This window comes from Megalops cyprinoides, chromosome 12, assembly GCF_013368585.1.
Source record: "Megalops cyprinoides isolate fMegCyp1 chromosome 12, fMegCyp1.pri, whole genome shotgun sequence".
NCBI classification, from domain to species: Eukaryota; Metazoa; Chordata; class Actinopteri; order Elopiformes; family Megalopidae; genus Megalops; species Megalops cyprinoides.
In genome coordinates this window covers 4,159,619-4,177,542 of record NC_050594.1, presented here as the reverse complement: position 1 = coordinate 4,177,542, position 17,924 = coordinate 4,159,619, and the positions used below count along the sequence as shown (strand labels likewise).

At 43.6% G+C, this 17,924-nt stretch overlaps 1 protein-coding gene across 1 annotated transcript in view; it reads left to right on the top strand.

Annotated features, from left to right (window-relative positions):
• Positions 1–17,924, top strand: part of LOC118786835 (utrophin-like) — a 64,733-nt gene that overhangs the window by 22,312 nt on the left and 24,497 nt on the right. The window contains exons 2-8 of the mRNA XM_036542168.1: positions 64–236; positions 1,848–2,004; positions 9,970–10,099; positions 10,427–10,695; positions 11,180–11,326; positions 12,691–12,769; positions 14,099–14,159. Of these exons, the coding sequence (XP_036398061.1) occupies positions 64–236; positions 1,848–2,004; positions 9,970–10,099; positions 10,427–10,695; positions 11,180–11,326; positions 12,691–12,769; positions 14,099–14,159 (1,016 nt within the window). The remainder of the gene's footprint in view (positions 1–63; positions 237–1,847; positions 2,005–9,969; positions 10,100–10,426; positions 10,696–11,179; positions 11,327–12,690; positions 12,770–14,098; positions 14,160–17,924) is intronic.

Below are 17,924 nucleotides of genomic sequence, written 5' to 3'. Positions count from 1 at the left end.
TTCTTCCTGTTATTCGTATCCCAGCATGCTCATCTCTTGTGTCTCTTCTTCTCTGACCTGCAGGATATCCAGGCAGAGATTGATGCTCACAACGACATCTTCAGGAGCGTGGATTGCGGCGGGCAGAAGATGACGCGGTCGCTGGGCGGTTCGGAGGAGGCAGGGGATCCACAGCCGAGACCCTGCGACACGAACCACGGCTGGTCTGAGCTCGGCGCCAAGACCATCGACCTCAGGTCAGTCCACAGACAGCACACAGGGGTCCACAGGAACTGTGTGTGCCCTCTGCGTGTACACATCTTGTTACAAACTAATTAATGTGGAACACGACTTTGTGGGGTTTGTGTAATTATGCAAACCCTCTGAATAACCCCAGCTTTATACCTGGTATACCAGTGTACTTGAACAGTCTGTGCCCTTGGATGTTCCCACAACAGCTGCTAAAAGGACAAGGCACAGGAGCCACCTGCAGGGTATCTCTGGATTTACATTACTCTCAGCCTCTTATTGAGTGGTGTGAGTGCTGGGCAGTGGCTAAAGTCACACACTAGGTCAGTGGTGTCCGCTGCTAGTTCTGGAGATCCACGGTGTTTTGCCTCACAACCAGCAGCTAAGTGACATCTGGAACAATCGGCTTTTGAAGGTCCCATCCAATCAATGACCGGGAGTAAGTAATTAAGACGTGAGTTTTGAGCAAAGCCCGGAAGCAGGCATACTTCCGCTGTCCCAGGACTGTGAGCTCAGGAGTGCATTAAATCCAATTCTAATTCAATAACACTACATTTGAGACGTGAAGGCAAAATAAGCACTTCATCAACATGTCCTTGATCACACTGAAGTGCTTCAGCGTTCAGGCATAATTAGTCCTGTTCTTTTGACATGAACAATTATGGCTGGAGAGTGCAGCCTCCACATTGTGTTTTCAGCCATTTGCTGTCTCATCCCAATTACTCAATGCGGTCCGCTCCGCTAAAGACTGTCAGAACTAATTGATTAATAACGTCTTTCAGTATGATTGTTTCAAAGAGGCGGTTTTGGCATTCTGTGGCACAAGGGCTGTTTCTTTTCATGGCAGAGTGCTTTATTTATGCAGGTAACAAAAATACTTGGCTTGGCAGGATGCACATTTTTTTTGCCAGTTTCTAAGGATAAAAGTGTCATTTGTTTTAGCTTATGTGTTAGATGTCCACTGAAGTGTTTTGTATAATTTTGGCCAGAGGAGTATCCATTTTTGATTGCCGTCACACTTACTGTGCACTGTAATAAAGCTGCCTTTGCAGAAAGCAGATATCTAAGCTCAATGTTTATATGCGCATTTCAATGAACAATTCCCCCACAAAAAAAGCTGTAAAACTTTATTTTCCTCTCACCTTTTTAGGGAAGAAAACTGAACGCAAGTGTTTTGCTAGCATCCATTCTTAAGATCACGGAAATAATTCACACATATTTCACAGCTTGCTTGATAGGCACTATGGAAATGACATGATTCTTTGCCTTATTTTACCATATTTATGCATGTGTCATAATTCTGTGTCTCCAGCATTTGTCTCTGAGATTAAGGTGATCCAACTGGGGCAGCGGTGTAGCATAGTGGTAACGAGCAGTTCAATTCCCGGTTGCCGGTTCAGTTCCCTGCTGGGTCACTGCTGTTGTACACTTGGATGAGGTACTTTACCCAGAATTGCCTCAGTGAATATCCAGCTGTATTATAGGGTAACATGTAAAAAAAAATGTAACTAATGTAACTCTGGATAAGAGTGTCTGCTAAATGCCAATAATGTAGTGTAATGTAACTGCTGCCAGTGAGGAGCTGTCAGCTCACTGACTGACGCCAGCACTTTTCCCAGGGTGCACCTGGAGGCCAGCTCGGAGAGGCGGAGCCGGCTGCTGGGGGAGCTGGAGGAGCTGAGGAAGTGGCTGAGTCTGAAGGAGGAAGAGCTGGCCGGCCAGAGTCCCGTCGGAGGGGATGTCCCAACCCTGCTTCAACAGTACAGCCACTGCATGGTCAGTACCGCGTCTCACCACCGGGGGTGCTATGATGTCCACAACATCAGGGCTCTGCAAAGCCAGTGTTCTGTTACAGCCAGAATTCTGTGACGTGTAGCAGTAAAAACTATGAAACAAGTTAACAAAGCAAATCACATAAGATTGTGGGTTGCTGTTAGTTAGCATGTTAGTCAGTGATCACAATTCTGAGCTAAATAAAGGCATTCATAACACATACAGGACTTTAAGCTGAAGCTGCTCATGTCTTCCTTCTTAATTATCACCTGAAAACTGTCACCTAGTTTGTCCTGAGCTTTATGTACAAAGTCTGAGGAAGTGTAACATCTCTGTACTCCTCACACATCATTGGGCAGCTGTAAAAATAGTTGATGTCCAAGAGGTTGGACTTGCCTGTAATTTGGTTCTTGACCAAGAAGGGTTTGCATTGCAAGGTTTTGCATAACTGTAGTTTCTCACTACAATGTTTTGCAATCAGATTCCTCACAGTTTCATATACATATTATTAATATACAGTATAAGCACACACACACACAGTATATGTTATGCCTTTGTTGAATCAGCAACATTTTTACGGGTGTTTGCTGTTTTTATGACACACGCTGGCTTAATTTGCTCTGGGAGAAACTTTTTCAGTGAACCCATCCACTGTTTAGACCCAGCGTGATAAAAAATGTATCTGGTAGCAACCCGGCAGGTTTATTTTTCTCGTATATCTTTAAACCTCTGAAGGGCTCCCAACAGAGAGGGAGGGATGGGAAGCTGGCTCAGCTGAGATCATTATGTTCAGGAGGTTGAGTGCCTCGCTGGAACAAAGACCAGGTGGCTCGGCGGGCCCAGGTGTGCGTGACCCTGCATGAGGGTGGGCCGGTGGTATTTCCAAAAAATATACAAAAATATACAAAAAAGTGTTATAAAAATATTGTATTACCTTTGAATATAGTTAATACATTTACTGAAAAGTAGCAAAACACATTGACATTCTCAGTGTGCTGTGTTTAAAAATCCTTGCTGTATATTTTGACACGTGTTTAAAAGTGTATTCCTCATACTTTGGATTTGTATTTTACCACATTTTGACAAATATTGCTTGACGTTGGGACAGCCGAGCCACCGTTTCCAGAACTTTTCTGTTAAACCTCTTTCACGCTGCGTTAGTCATGCGAGCGAAACCGCCGCACTTGAAAGCGGGAGGATCAGCCGGCGTTTCGGCCCGCGCCTCTCTCGGCGGGAAGCCTTTGCGCTCTCCCCGTTCCCGCCAGACGCGGGACCGCTTTCTGAACACGTCACAGTCGATTTCTGCAGGTGGCTAACCTGCTGTTCGGGATGATGTAGAAAATGTCGGAGGCAGAGGGCGGAGTTAAAAGGAAATGTCTGCCAGCTGGAGGGCTCAGTGCGACGCAATCACGAGGAGTTTAGAGGCGCAGATGGAGCAGTCCGAGGAACCTCAGTCTGATCGCCACGGTGCCCGGCGCATTCAAGAGTACCTGGGGCGGTCAATTGGAACTCCATCAGCAGTTCACCTTGCAGTTATCATTTAACTTTTCTAATTTGAGATTGAAATTAATTTCACCTTTTCTCAAGAAAGTCGATAAATATTTGAGAACGAACCCCAGGGCAGGAATGTTATTTGACATATCAAGTATACACCAAGTCAATCGCCTTCACTGTTCTGGTCTATGAAACTTCAGTACATTCAGCCAAATGCCTTGCCTTGGTTTTCTCTTTTTATTCAACCATCCATGGATAACATACACACCCTGTAAGTTGCTCTGGGAAGGGCATAGGTTTAGCAAATACATATTGTTTTTTTTTTTTACTAGAAAAGTATGTTCTGGTTGCAGTGGATAAAGGAAACATGAATGACCATCTGGACTAATGAAAAGAAAAAAATGTTATCACCCTTTCTAATATTTGTTTAAAGCAAGTCTGATATATTCTGTGGTTACCTAATTGTAAAGGAACACTGGTATAGTTATCTTACAGTTATCTTTGCTACCTTTCCACTCCATTTGAACCCACACAGCGTACCCCACTGATTATGGCTTTTGATGCGTTAACACGGGCTGGTCCATTCATTCTTACAACATTGCTCTGCCCCTGCCTCCATCGGCAGAATTCATTCCTTTGTTTAAGGTTCTCCTGGCCACCTGTGTAGGAACAGGTCTCTGACCTGTAGTCTATGATCTGCAGTACTTCCAGCCTCAAGGGTGACTGCCTCCCATCACCAGTCCAAACCTGACCTTCATCTGAAAAATAAACTTGCTCTACATGATAGCTCAGTTATTCTCCCAGAAACGAAACATATACAAAATATACAAGCGTAGGCTCAATAAATAATGAAACTGACTGGCAGGTCAGAGATTACGGGAACAAGAACACATTCATTGCATTTTTTGTTTATATTCAGAACAAGATGCAAATAATGTTAAGGCTTAGTATTAAGAATAAAAATATTAATGTTTGTTATTAATTGTGTGTAATGTTGTAACACCTCAACTAGCTAGCCAGCTACTGTACGTCTTGCATTACAAGAGATAGCTACGTATCCATGTTGCATGCTTGAGAGACTGATGTGCTGAGTCATCTACCTATAACTATATACTGAGTCCAATCAGAGACGTGTATGCTGTTCCCTCTGACTCATTGTTGGTTATAACTAACATACCTTTTGATTAATATCTTGCGGTCCAAAAAATATTAAACCTAATAATATAACCTTGAGCCCATTATCATTGTCAGAACATCTAGGACATTATCATTTGACTCTTACTTTGATCGTAAAAGCTTGCAGGTTTCTAATGATATCTTCTGGATGAGATTGCTTCCTGGGCCAAAGGTGCCATGTTGGAGTGGCTGTAGTCTTGGAGCATCATTGATTGTCTAGTTAATTATACACATCATGGGTCAGAACAGAGTGTTCCTCACAACCATTATGTTATTACATTACATTACAGTCATTTACCACATGCTCTTATCCAGAGTGACTTACTTTGTGAAAGATCATGAGTGTGTTCACCTGATTAATAGGGGCAATAGCAAGACCTGGTTAAAAACGTTCTCAGGCCGACAAGCACATACAATATGTCACATCACTAAAGCACTAATGCATGTTGCATACATTGGCAGACGCAGAACTATGCTGACCAGAACTAAAATACAAAGTACAAACAGTAACATCCGTAATAAGCCCTAACAGAGAAAAACATAAAACTGTATGTACCATAAAGAAAAGATAGGAGTGCTAGTGTTAGAAATGGGAAGGGAAACAAGACCCAGTCTGCTGTTGAGTCTTCAGTCTGCATTGGAACATGGCAAACAATGCTGCTGTCCTGACCACAGCGGGAAGCCGATGTCATGCTGTAAACCTACATCGACAGCTATGGCAAAATGCAGAACGCATCTGCAACCTGCCTGTCATCTGCCTGTAGTCCAGAGCACTCCCTGTATGCGGGGAACGATCTCTCAGTCAGACACCTGTTGCATCAGAAAACTGCACATTCACCGCACGGTGTGCTTTAGACAGAGAAAACTGTGCTGGTTTGCAGCGCTCAGCGGGAGTGATTCATCAGCAGCTCCCTGTGCGGCCCTGGACGCTCCTGCTTCTTCAACACACTCCGCTCGATCGTAATTTTATGGTCTGCGAGGCGAACGCGTTGATACTGTAAAAAACTAAGCGGCTCTTCTTGGCCGTGCCCTGCCACAGTCCGGACCACACCTCACGGTACTGCTGGACGTTAAAGGCACCGCACTCATTGAAGCTCCAGGGAGTGAACACCAACCTAACCAATGAGGATGCAGGATAAAGTGCGTTGCAACATGAGTGAATGCTGTCTTTGTGCTGCGGTCCTTTTACTGAGATAAGCAGTGGCGCCTTCCTCAGAATGTTGATTTGCTTTTCTCTGTTTTTCCACAAGACGACTTCAGAGGTGTCTTCGTGTAGATTTGAGTCAGCGAGGCTTGACATCAGCATTCGTTCTCTTTCTCATTAACAAATGCAAAATGCAAGAGAAAGGAGGGTGGGGGAAAACAATATGAATATGCCACATTTAAAATTCTCATTGCCAGGGTATTGATCTTGGATTTATGACTCTGCTTTGCAGAGCAGCACAAAATGGATTTTACAATCATCCAGTTAATCACCTAAAATTTAATGCCTGATTGGGTGATTACACTCCTCTTTCATCTTCTTAAAAGGGCTTCCACCATAGGGTGGGTGTATGATAAAACAGATCTCAGGGAAAGGTTTTGGTTGCATGCGCCAAGCATTCATTAAGTAGTGTTATCAAGGCAGTTGTGTGCTTCATGTACACCCAGGGTTCATTATGAAGTACTCGCTGTCCTTTTTAAAAAGGATTTAAAAATGGTCCTAAACTCCAATTAGACACACATATAGTTGCATATTTAAGTATTTTTTCAGAGAACACCTCTAGGTCTCTTTTCAATGAACAACATTATGGGAATGTTTGAATATAGCATGAAATGAATTGATCTCTAAAATGTTTTCACCCCAATGCAGTATTTTAAATAATACATGCTGTGGGTATCTCAGAATGACTACAGATGAATTAGAGGCAGAAGATGACATTATTAAAGCAACAATACAGAAGCATGAATGTACACCTGTAAAAGTTGCATTCTGAAGCTTCATCACACCTACGTTTTAAGCATTGTTTCTGTTTGTAAATTAAATGCTACATTTCAAGGTTGTTACCTTGGATTTTTTTGGGCATGGGTCCATGAGTAATAAAATGTGAAATGGGTCCAACTGCTTTCCTAATGAAGTCTCTTTAGTTTTACGGACACACCTTGCCAAGTGTGATCCTGACCTGAACCAATCACACGGCCCCCACAAGGTATGTCACACATCTGCCAAGTTTAATGGATTCATATTTGTTCATGGTTTTATGCGGTTGCGTTGCCATGGCTATCAATTAAAGAGGGAAGTCTTGGAAGCATTCGTGTGTGTGTGTGTGTGTGTGTGTATGGTTGCATGTCAATATGCGTGTTTGTGTGAAAAATCACAACAGTGGCTGTATTTAATCTTGTCGCTAAAGTAATGAATCTTGATAATGACTTTGCAGTGTTTTTAAACAGCACTCGCAAAGCATTTAATTTAGGTTTTTTTTTATTTAAACAAAATCACAGACTCAGCCTAAATGTTTGCTGGAAGTTCATAGACGGCATAAAGAATCAATCAGATGCCGATGCAAATTCCTGTTTATAAGGCATTTTTCAGGCGGATAAAGCAGATATCCCAGGGTGCCCTCCAGGAAGTTTGCCATGATTAACCTCCAAATTCACACTGATTTCCCTTAATGCAATCTATCTTATCCCGAGTCCACTCTGCAGACTGCATCCTTTAAAATAGTTTCACCCACTCAATCGGACCAAGTAAGCCCAAGATTGGTGGCCAGGGCAGAAGGCAGAGGCTTACGCAGAAATTCTCTGAGCTCCTGGTACTGTTGTTTAATTTTCACGCACTGGGATTGTCTGGCTGAACTCTTAAACTGTCTTCGGATTGGCTGCTGAGGTGCTTCCACCATCCGGGCTCCACTTGAACTCTGAGTCACCTTAGGGCAAAGTGGGTCCAACAGTGGCATGGAAATTGATGAAGGCAAAACAGGGAGAGCGCTGTTTCATTATTGCAGAGGGGTTACCCGATGGGCATTCCTAAAAATAGGGGGAATGCTAATTAGCAGTGTTGTGTGTCTCCATTACGAAATGAGGTAGGGCTGTACCACCGTTCCTCAGATGGCCTGACCCACTACACCATGATCCAGGGTCAGGAGAGGATAGGGCAGCAGTGTGGCACAGTGGTAAGGAGCAGGGCTTGTATCCAAAAGGTTGCTGGTTCAATTCCCTGCTGGTGCACTGCCATTGTACCCTTGGGCAAGGTACTTAACCCACAAGTGCCTCAGTAAATATCCCACTGTATAAATAGCTAAAAAGTAAAAAGCTGTAACTCATGTAAGTTGCTCTGTACAAGAATGTCTGCTAAATGCCAATAGTGTATGTAATGTTATGTAATTTACTGTAATGCAATGACAATTAAAAGTTGCATATTACCAAATTGGTGTCTGATGGTTGGGGGTGCCGTGTTACCGAATTGATCGGAGCGTTCCATACATAGAGGTTGTCAGTAGAAAGATCACTGAGGCCGTTCCGTTTAATAAGCTCTGAAATGAGCTGGGGCTAAACCTTAGTGGTAATGTGAAACTCAGTGGCAGTTTATGACGGAGCGCTGATTCACAATCTCATTTTCGCCCTGACAGTACTTTTGATTCAATCTAGATACAGAAAAATCCAATTACTGTGTTTGATTTTTGCCCCTCTGATATGATGTCTCACTTCGATACGTTAATGAGGAAGACATATTACAATTCAGTCAAATCAGAAGCCATTACCTGTAAGTACTATAAATGCCAGCAAATTGTCCTTTCAGGAAACAATAGCAGAGCTCAATATGATATGAGTCAGATATAGAAATTTCAATAAAGCAAAATTACACTGTCATATTGTCAATCCATATTTGGATTATACAAACAGTGGCAACGTTGTTTAACAACTCCTCCAGTTTAATAACTCCTTTGTTGGCCTACGGACAGCTTCTTAATTACCAATGCCAAGATTTGCAGAGAATTCTCTGCTTGAGACTATATGAATTCCACAGTTTGGTACTGCATGTTAAAGAGTAAGCTGGTAGGTATGGTGCAGCATGTCAACAGTCAATAGGGTCAGCATGATATGGTAAAGGTTAAAAGGGTAGTATAGTATGTTAAGGGTGAATATGATAGTAGTGATAAGGTCAAGGTTAGTAGAATATTTCTGGCATTGTAACAGTTAATAGTATCGTCTTGGTAATGTACGGATTACGCGGGTAGACCTGGTGTAGTAGGAGTTTTAGGGTGGGATGTTATGGTAGGGGAAGAATACAGGGTGTATGCGAATGATGTTTGGGGTGGTTTTACAGGGTCATGGAGTAGTTATGTTAGGTGAAGGGTAGGTATCCCAGGGGATGGCAGTGTAGCATAATAGAAAGGAGAAGGTTGCTGGTAATCAAATCAAAAGGTTGCTGGTTTGATTCCCTGCTGGGGCACTGCTGCTGCACCCTTGGGCAAGGTACTTAATCCACAGTTCCCTCAGTAAATATTTAGTTGTATAAATGGATAAAATTGTAATCTATGTTGCTCTGGATGAGAAAGTCTGCTAAATGACAATAATGTGATGTAATGTAATGAGTAGTAATAGTAATTAGTAATGGTAGTTATGGCATGGTAGTTAAGGCAGGTTGGAGTCAAGGGAATTTGACGCGGGTGTACAGAGGCTCCAGAAACAGGCTTTGGAGGGTGTATGACAGTGGCCATAGAGATGGAAGCGCATAAAGAAACTCCCAGAACTCTACGCTGGCCCTGGGGAAATGTGATATTCTCCATGATTCAGTTTCTCTCGTTTGCCTCTTACTTTCAATCAGGCGGCCCATTTCGAACGGCTCGGCTTCAACCGCCTCGCAGGTTTCTAACGCAGCCCCTCGTATCGATTGTGCTGAACGCATGTACTGAGGTGCAGGAAAAATAGATTTGCAAAATGCCTCTGTACGGGTTGCGCGCTGCCTCTTGATACTAGAAAGGCTATTATCGAAAGGATTGCCCTGTGGAACTGGGAGAGTCAGATGGGAAATTTGAACGTGTGATACTTAGAGATTTTGAGAAAAGGCCTTGCACAGAAACATTATAGAATGCTCTCTCTCTGCCAGTCTTTGAGAAATAACTGAAATATTCTGCTAAAAAATGCTTTAAATATGATGAACTGCTGTGCAGTTCATCTCACACATCAATCTCAGCAAGGTGCAGATGATGTCACAGAACACTGACCTGTGTGCTCCTCTGTCATTCCGTGTGCGTTGCATTATGGGAGAATTATGTCACAGAACACTGTGCTCCTCTGTCCTCCTGTCTGTCTCAGACCCTGCGGAGGGAGCTGGAGGCCCGGGAGCAGCTGGTGGTCAGCACACTGGAGCAGATCCGCTTGTTTGAGGCTGACCCATCCATTGAAGAACCCGAGGACCCGCAGACAGACTCACAGCCCAGGACAGGTAAAGAATGCTACTGCAATACAAAGAAAACCTGCACATATCCCGCAGTTAGGCATATTTTATGCTTTTTACACATTCATTCAAATGTTGTTTCCACCTGCTATATTATTGCAGTAACTGTCTCTTATCAGCAGTTAATGATTGGTGTTTTTTGTCGGGTGCTGTGGGACTGTGGGAATGTTGTAAACTGCCAAAACTTCCAGGAGCAGGCAGTGTGCACGCAAGGGGTTCTTTCAGTCACAGAACATCAGCGCCCCCTGCAGGCACAGACGCCACCAGTGCGGCACTGCGCCCTCAGTGAGGGTCTCCTCTCTCCCCGTACCTCAGAGCCCTCGGCCGCAGAGAGGGTGCAGGGGGCGGGCGGGTCCGTCCGCCAGCAGGCGGAGGAGGTGCGGGGACGCTGGGGCCGGCTGGTCACCCGCACGGACGGCCGGCAGCTGCAGGTGGGGAGGAAGCTGGGGCGGGCTCAGGATCTCCGGGGGGACGTGGAGAGGCTGGGCGTGAGGCTGACCCAGGCGGAGGACGCCAGGGCGGGGTGGCCGGAGGTGGGGGCCCTGCGTGTCGACTCCCTGAAGGAGCACGTGGATACAACGGCTGTGAGTCGTGAGAATCGCTCAGATCACGCTGTCATACATGTGCAATCTGTGCATCTGCATCACTGACCTCCATATTACATCCTGCATGCATACATATTACCTTTGTCGCTATACTCTCATAGAAAGTCATGATCGTTATATGTCATGGGATGAGTCAGGTGATGTCTCTTGCCTGTCATGACATTGTGTATTGTGTTGCATTTCTATCTGTACTGGGAGAGTGAGGCTTCATGAACCGTACAAAGAAGAGTAGTCATAGGGTACCAGTCATTAGCTGTTTGAGCTAAAGATTCTCCATAGCAAAACACTATTAATTGTTCCAAATAACGAGTCACTAATAAGGATGATAACAATTTTGGGGTTCATGAAGCCCCACTGATCACTAACGTACCCCACTCTCTGTGTTTAGCTAAACTGATGACTCCTTGCCTTTTGCATTGTTACCCACGCGTTAGCTGTGGTGTGACTTTCATGTTTAAATCAGGCCTTTAGGGAGAAGATGGCACCCTTGGAGAGTGACATCGGAGCTGTGAACGAGCTGTTGGCCAAGCTGTCAGCCCTGAATGTTCAGGTGTCCTCAGACACCTCCACCAAGCTCGGCGAACTCAACCTCCGCTGGAAACTTTTACAGGTGGAGTAGCTTTTCGAGAAAAGTCTTCTCTGTTTGGACACCAGACTCCGCAGGTGTAATCTTTTTTTTTTGAAGCGCTGTGGAAAATCAAAAACCCCATGCCTCTTTTGACAATGCGGCTAACGGAGCCCTCAAGGGGCATAGGGTTTCCCAAGAGGCTTTGCCTTTTTTGGCTGTGTTTGTGCGTCTCTTTTTTTCCAAGTGCTGTACCACTTCCACCCTTTGTGCCTCCATTGGCTTAAAAAAGCAACAGAACATTGAAGTCCCCTTCAAGATATCAGCTTCCCCCGGTGTGGAAGAAGGTCTTTGTGTCTGTGTTTTCGCTGTGTCCTTGTCTTGCCTTTTGATTGGCTGTGATTTTCTGCGGTCCTCGAGGAAGCCGGCGGGCAGGGTTATTGACCGCCTCCATTGATCAGAGGGACCAGAGGACATCGGTAATTAAGTGGCTGTCCGAAGCAGCGCCCACGGGGGGCCCCTTGCACTCCCGGCGAACATACCCCTGTCCTGCTCTGACCTCGTACCCCCAGTTCCAGGCAACAACTGTCAAAACAATCCGCGCCCCGGGCTCTTGCATTTTCACGGCTCAGAGAAATAAAATAAGTGTGTTGGAAAATAAGTGTTGGCGCTGCATTGCGCTATGAAGAGGTCCCTGCCAGACAGGCATCGCTGTTAAAAAGCTCGCTGTCAGATAAATGAGAGCTCTGCGGGCTTGTCATGTTGCCTCGCTGGTTTACGGCTGAATGACTGTGAGGCCCCGGGGGGGAGGTGGGCAGGCTGGATAAAGCGAGGTCCTGTTTGTACATTTTGTCTTAATGACACAGTCGCTGTTTCAGTGGATGGCTGTGTGGTGAGAGTGTCCTCTCAAATGCCGGAAGGTTGTAGGGTTTCTCTCTGGCTTTCTGGCCATGTGCCAGAGTACAGCTAAACAATGGCAAACTAATTGAAATAATCATCAAGTAGATTGTTAACAATAATAAAAAGTGTTATAATTTGATATTGTTGGCTGATAGCAATTCCTACATTCAGGCTCTTATTTGCTATGCTTCTCTGGGTAAATGCCTCCACACAAACTCCAGCGCTACTCTGTTTGATACCCCTAAAGTCACCCTCATTTCATCTGCGATGTAATTGATTGGCCCAGCAGGAAACAACTGACGGTGTATAACTGACCTTTCAAATGTCATCCATTCATGCAGCTGAATTCAGCGTACTACAACAGCGTCTCACCCAGGGATCAAACCTGTAAACACCTCTGTTAAAAGCCCTGTTACAGCACAGTGCCACCCCTGATGGTGTCCTCCCTCCCTGATTGTGCCCCCCCCTCCCTGTGGTGTCCTGCCCCCCCCCCCCCCCCCCACACACAGGAGGCCACAGGAAACCGGCTCAGACAGCTGCAGGTGACCCAGCGAGGTCTCGGACCCTCGTCCCAGCACTTCCTGTCCGGTAAGGAAGCACCCCTCCTCCCTGTGACTGCCTGCTTTTTAGGCTTCGTAGGGTCTGTGGGTGGGAACAGCCAAGCTGTCTACCAATAGGCTACCATCTCCTACCAACGGCAATCTACAGCATCTGAGTGTCTGGATTTATGTAGTGAACTGGTGGATGCTTCCATTCACAGACCATCGTTCGTCCCTATTCTGCTGTTAGTGTTTTTGTTTTTCCCTGGATTCCACGAAGGGTCAAAGATTCATGTTTGTCCCCAATTTGCTGTTTTCTGTTTTGTTCTTAGTTTTAATTCCCCCTGGAAAATGTTCTCTGTCCAAAGCAGTGCGAGAGTACATTTAGAAAATTTATGAGTTACAAACACTTTCATATATCTGCTTTTGAGTCTGTATTGTTGAGCATAAAGAAAAATATATTCTACATTAAAGTGGCAACAGCTTATACTGAAACATATTCCATATATTTGGACATATACTTGAAATGTATTTTCATTGTATTTTGGATTGTCATTTTACCCAGTACTGACACAATGTACCAGCAACTTCACAAATAAGACAATGAGAGAGTAATAATGCTGTGACATATTGTGGGGGGTTTGGAACCCAGTGATATATTTTTTTCACTATGTCACAAATCCTTTTCCTGATATCTCTTAAGTTATTGCTTTCGGAGGGTTAGATATGAGTCTGTCAGTCTATTTATTCAGCAGAATAATTTCCCCCAGTCTACACAGGGGAGGGAAATTTATTTTGTCCTGATATAGAACCAGGCATTCCAGGAACAGATAGCTGGCCATTAGATGCGTTTTTACATCCAATATGTTAATTGTAGTACCTGATACTTAACGTAGGGGGATTGCTTTAAGTGTTTATCTATTGAATTTTCATACTTTCCCAATAAAATATGCTGAATATGCTCAATGCATGTATTACTTAACCAGTACTTTACCTCAGTCAGATGTGAAAAGGCTTAGGCTAGGGCTTGCTATTCTCAGGTGCCCTGCAACTCATCAGACACCTGTGAGCCACTCAGATGATGTCAGTGGAGACACACCTTTCCTCCATTTGGTGTTGCTTCACTGTGGTGCATTGTGGGGATTGTAGTGTGGAAAACAGTCACTTTAAACATGCAGGTGTATCGGGGGGTTGCTTGGATTTTCTATCCCCAGCTCTCCTCTGCAGTTGCACAAATTAAACATAATTCTTTACAGTAAAAAAAAAAAAAAAGTTTAGAGATGTTTGTGGAAGAAGCATGCCGTACCAGATTGCCTGTGTCCCTCCATGTCCCTCCATCTTTGAGTAATGAGGGTTGTTAACTCTGCTGTGTTTTCAGCCTCTGTACAGATGCCATGGCAGAGGGCTGTCTCCCACAACGAGGTGCCGTACTACATCAAGTGAGTTACGCTTCCTCTGCCGCTCGCTCTGTGGGGTCTGCTGCAGCGGCGCGCGGACGCAGTTCTCTACGCTCCTTTATGTAAGGACAGCGTTACTTTCAGTAGATTAGAGGTGCCTGAACAAGCCATTTATGTATCCGTATAGATCTGAGCGTGGAGGTGTAATGTGCATGTGAGCTCCATTTAGCATTTAGAAATTTTGTTTGATGTTAAAGTGAAGCACTGCAAAACTATAATTTGTTATGCTGATTCACCTGAAAAGAATCTAAATCTATATTTTTTTCACATTGCAAAATGATCCCATTACAATGATAAATCATCTAAGAGCGCTTTTTGAAGTGTAATTCACCAACACGCGCTGCTAATCAGCTAAAAAGAACTACATATCCTTCAGTCTTTTGTAGCAGATTGGCCTAACTTGCTACAAAATGTTTGTACAAATCACACAATTATGGATCAGTTACTCTTCAAACATTCACAGTCCTTAAAATAAAACCTCCAACTCATAAAATATTTAAGGGAATCAATACAAACCTGACATAAAGATGTTAGGTACTGAAGAATATGGCCATGTGTACCTATTTGTGATGTAGTTCTGTTCAGGGGCACAGCACAAGAGACAGGAGGACAACATGTTTGTTGGTGCCATTGAATCACCGCACTCATCAGGCCATATCAGACTGCTACTGGGTGAAAATTTCCCCCTTTAATCAGTTTCTGCACTTGTCTTGCAGTGATGAGGTCACCACAATATGGACCATGCTGATTTATACTGCACTGTCTTTTTTTAACAGCACAAAGATCTGAGCACTTATAAATAGAAGAATCTCCACAGGGAAGAAAGTAACCTTTTTTTACCCTGCACTGAAAAAGTGGATGTATTTCCTTTGATCCGGGTTTTGTGCCCAGCTTATAGCATAAATAATTAAGAAGAACTTGTGTGATTTTGCAAGGCACCATTCGATACCCACAAAGGATTATGGTTCGGCAAAGGTCAGAGGTCACGGACTATATGTTAAAGACAAACTCATATGGGGACCACATGCAGAAAGCAACATGCTTATTTTGCATAAAGGAGTTAAATGAATGCTGAAATTGGTGTAAAATCTCATTTATCTCAATCATACTTTTTTAATCATTGCTACATATTGGCACATATCAATATGCTGACCTTATTACACTCTGCACATCTTTTGATATATTTTAAATAGTTTTGCAAAGTTTTCAGAAAGGTTTATTCAGCCATGATTGAGACTGCTGAATTACTTTTTCCTTATTTTTGGAATTACTTCATTTTGCAGGGTGAAATAATTTCTTTGAATTAGCTCCAATTTTTTTCCTGCAGGTCTGCAGTCTAGAAGTATTAGCCAGTCAACGCTGCTTTGATTTTCACTCATCTTAAAGTTAGCTCAGATAAAAAGAGATGGCTTTGACTTTCCAAAGTGACAATGTCACGGTCACTGAAACAAGAGCTGGACCCCAGTGGTTCCCCTACATCAGTGTTACAAATACCATCAGGATTATTACCAAAAAATAAATTTCCTCAAGTAGGTGAGGTAACGTACTGATTTGCATTGAAGAGGGGGCATTTAAGTCACCCCTTCCTTATGCCCCTCCTTCCTGACAGACCCTTTTGAGATAACCATAGAGCAGATTGTTAACAATAATAAAAAGCGTTATTATTTTATATTGGTCGCCAATAACAATTTCTACATTTAGGCCCTCATTTTTCTCAATATTTTAGCTCATATATTCATTCATTTCGAACCACACTTTTAAGAATCAACCACTGATCACTGTATCACCATTTTACTAGACAAGCAAATGGCTAAAGTGGTTCAGGGCAGCCACGATTTTTCAAAGACAAAAGTTAAAAACATGTTCAGATATGGACTGGAAAAAACTGATTTGTGACCTGGAGTTACACAGGAAATGGTCATTTATCCCTGAGGTCATTAGAGAGGAGAAACGTCAGAGGCTCATGTCGGACTGTGACATTCTTCCATAAGGAAACCAATTTTTTTCCTGTGAAACCAGTTTCATGCTTTTTAGTATGCATACCTACTAATTTGTGAGGTGAGGAACAGCGCATTAATTTCAGATTGTTTCCATGACGCTACCATTTAATTACACCCCCCCGAATGTGCAACCAGGAAATCGGTGAAAAAAGGTGCCGTTACGTCAGACGGATCCAGCGGCGCGACTCCGAGTGTTTCTGCGCTCCTTAGATACGGCCCGGCTGAGGGATGGCATTCATTGCGGCAGAGATAGGAGCATTCGTCAAACGAGGGGCACATATTTAGAGCTCTTTGTTGCACTGGCCTCAGATGACTTGTACTCGAATTAGCTATTTATATTATAATGAAGTTTGGGCATTGAAGGGATTAAGCCCTTTTTCGCAGGAAGGAAAATGATCCTGTATTTTTTTGTTTTGTTTTTTTTTTTTCTGATAAAGTGAATACACTTACATACTTTTCCAAGTGCAGAAATAAAAGCATTTATCACTTGTTACTTGTTTTTGGAGGTTACTGCGATAACAGTCTTAAAAGAGAGAGCAAGCGGGAGAGAGAGATGATCATATTTCTTTCAAATAAATGGCACTGTCCCAAACTACATCATGTCTTTTTTTATCCCTGTTTTTATATATTGTGGACATTTCGTGTCCAGTCAACCAGAGCTGTCTGTCACTAGATTGTTATTGTCCCAACAGTGAAGACAAAGGACTTAAGTTGTAGGCTATAGCAGCATGTCTTGTGTAAGCTGTGCTGTATACTTTCTGAGGTGCGTCTACGTTGAGGTCATTGGGGTGGAGAGACACACATTTTCATGCCTCATCCACTACATTTGTTCTGAGGATTGATGGTGGTGGTGGTTCTCTGGATGCTGCTCAAACAGGAATTTGCTGTCCTCCCTGTTAAACTCAGAGCTGTCTCACCTCTGGTTTTGTTTCCACACAGTGTAAAAAGCAGTTTTTCCTCTGAATGGCGTCAGCTGGATTTTGCCTCTGTTGGTGGACAGATATGCCCTCTTGCGTGCTGCTAAGATTTACATTGCTTTCCACCTCCTTGTCGTGTGCCGTGCAGTGATGGAAATTTAAGCTCTGTGACTGTGCAATGCAATGGATACTGGGAGATTAGTTCTAGAACTTTGTAAGGAAGCTTTGGCTTGCAGGGGATTTGTATCTGGGTCCAAATGCTCTGGCATCGGCCGGAGTCCTGTATAATTACGGGGTATGTCTGCAGATTTTACGTATTATTTTAGCTTTGTTTTGTTAAATGTAAAAAGCATTTGTTTCTGTTCAAAGAGACATTGTAAAAGTAAAAAGAAGTTTAAATAGACATGCTCTTCCCCTACATCTGGAACACATTGATTGAATGAGAAATGCATTACCCTGATGCTCAGGCAAAAACCGCAAGGCGCTATAGGACGGGAAAACCAGTAATCTCACTATACAATGTTTAAAGTGTCTAAAAACAGGCGGCAGTGTAGCATAGTGGTCAAGGAGCAAGGCTCGTAACCGAAAGGTTGCCGGTTCGATTCACCTGTTGCTGTACCCTTGGACAAGGTACTTAACCCATAGTTGCCTCAGTAAATATCCAGCTGTGTAAATGGATAACATTGTAAAAAAAAAAAAAAAACCTGTAATCGATGGAAGGATCTGGATAAGAGGGTCTGCTAAATGCCAATAATGTAACGTAACATGATAGGATCCCAGTGTATTCCAAATGCACTGTGCACCCAGTGATATGAATAGCCAACGATGAA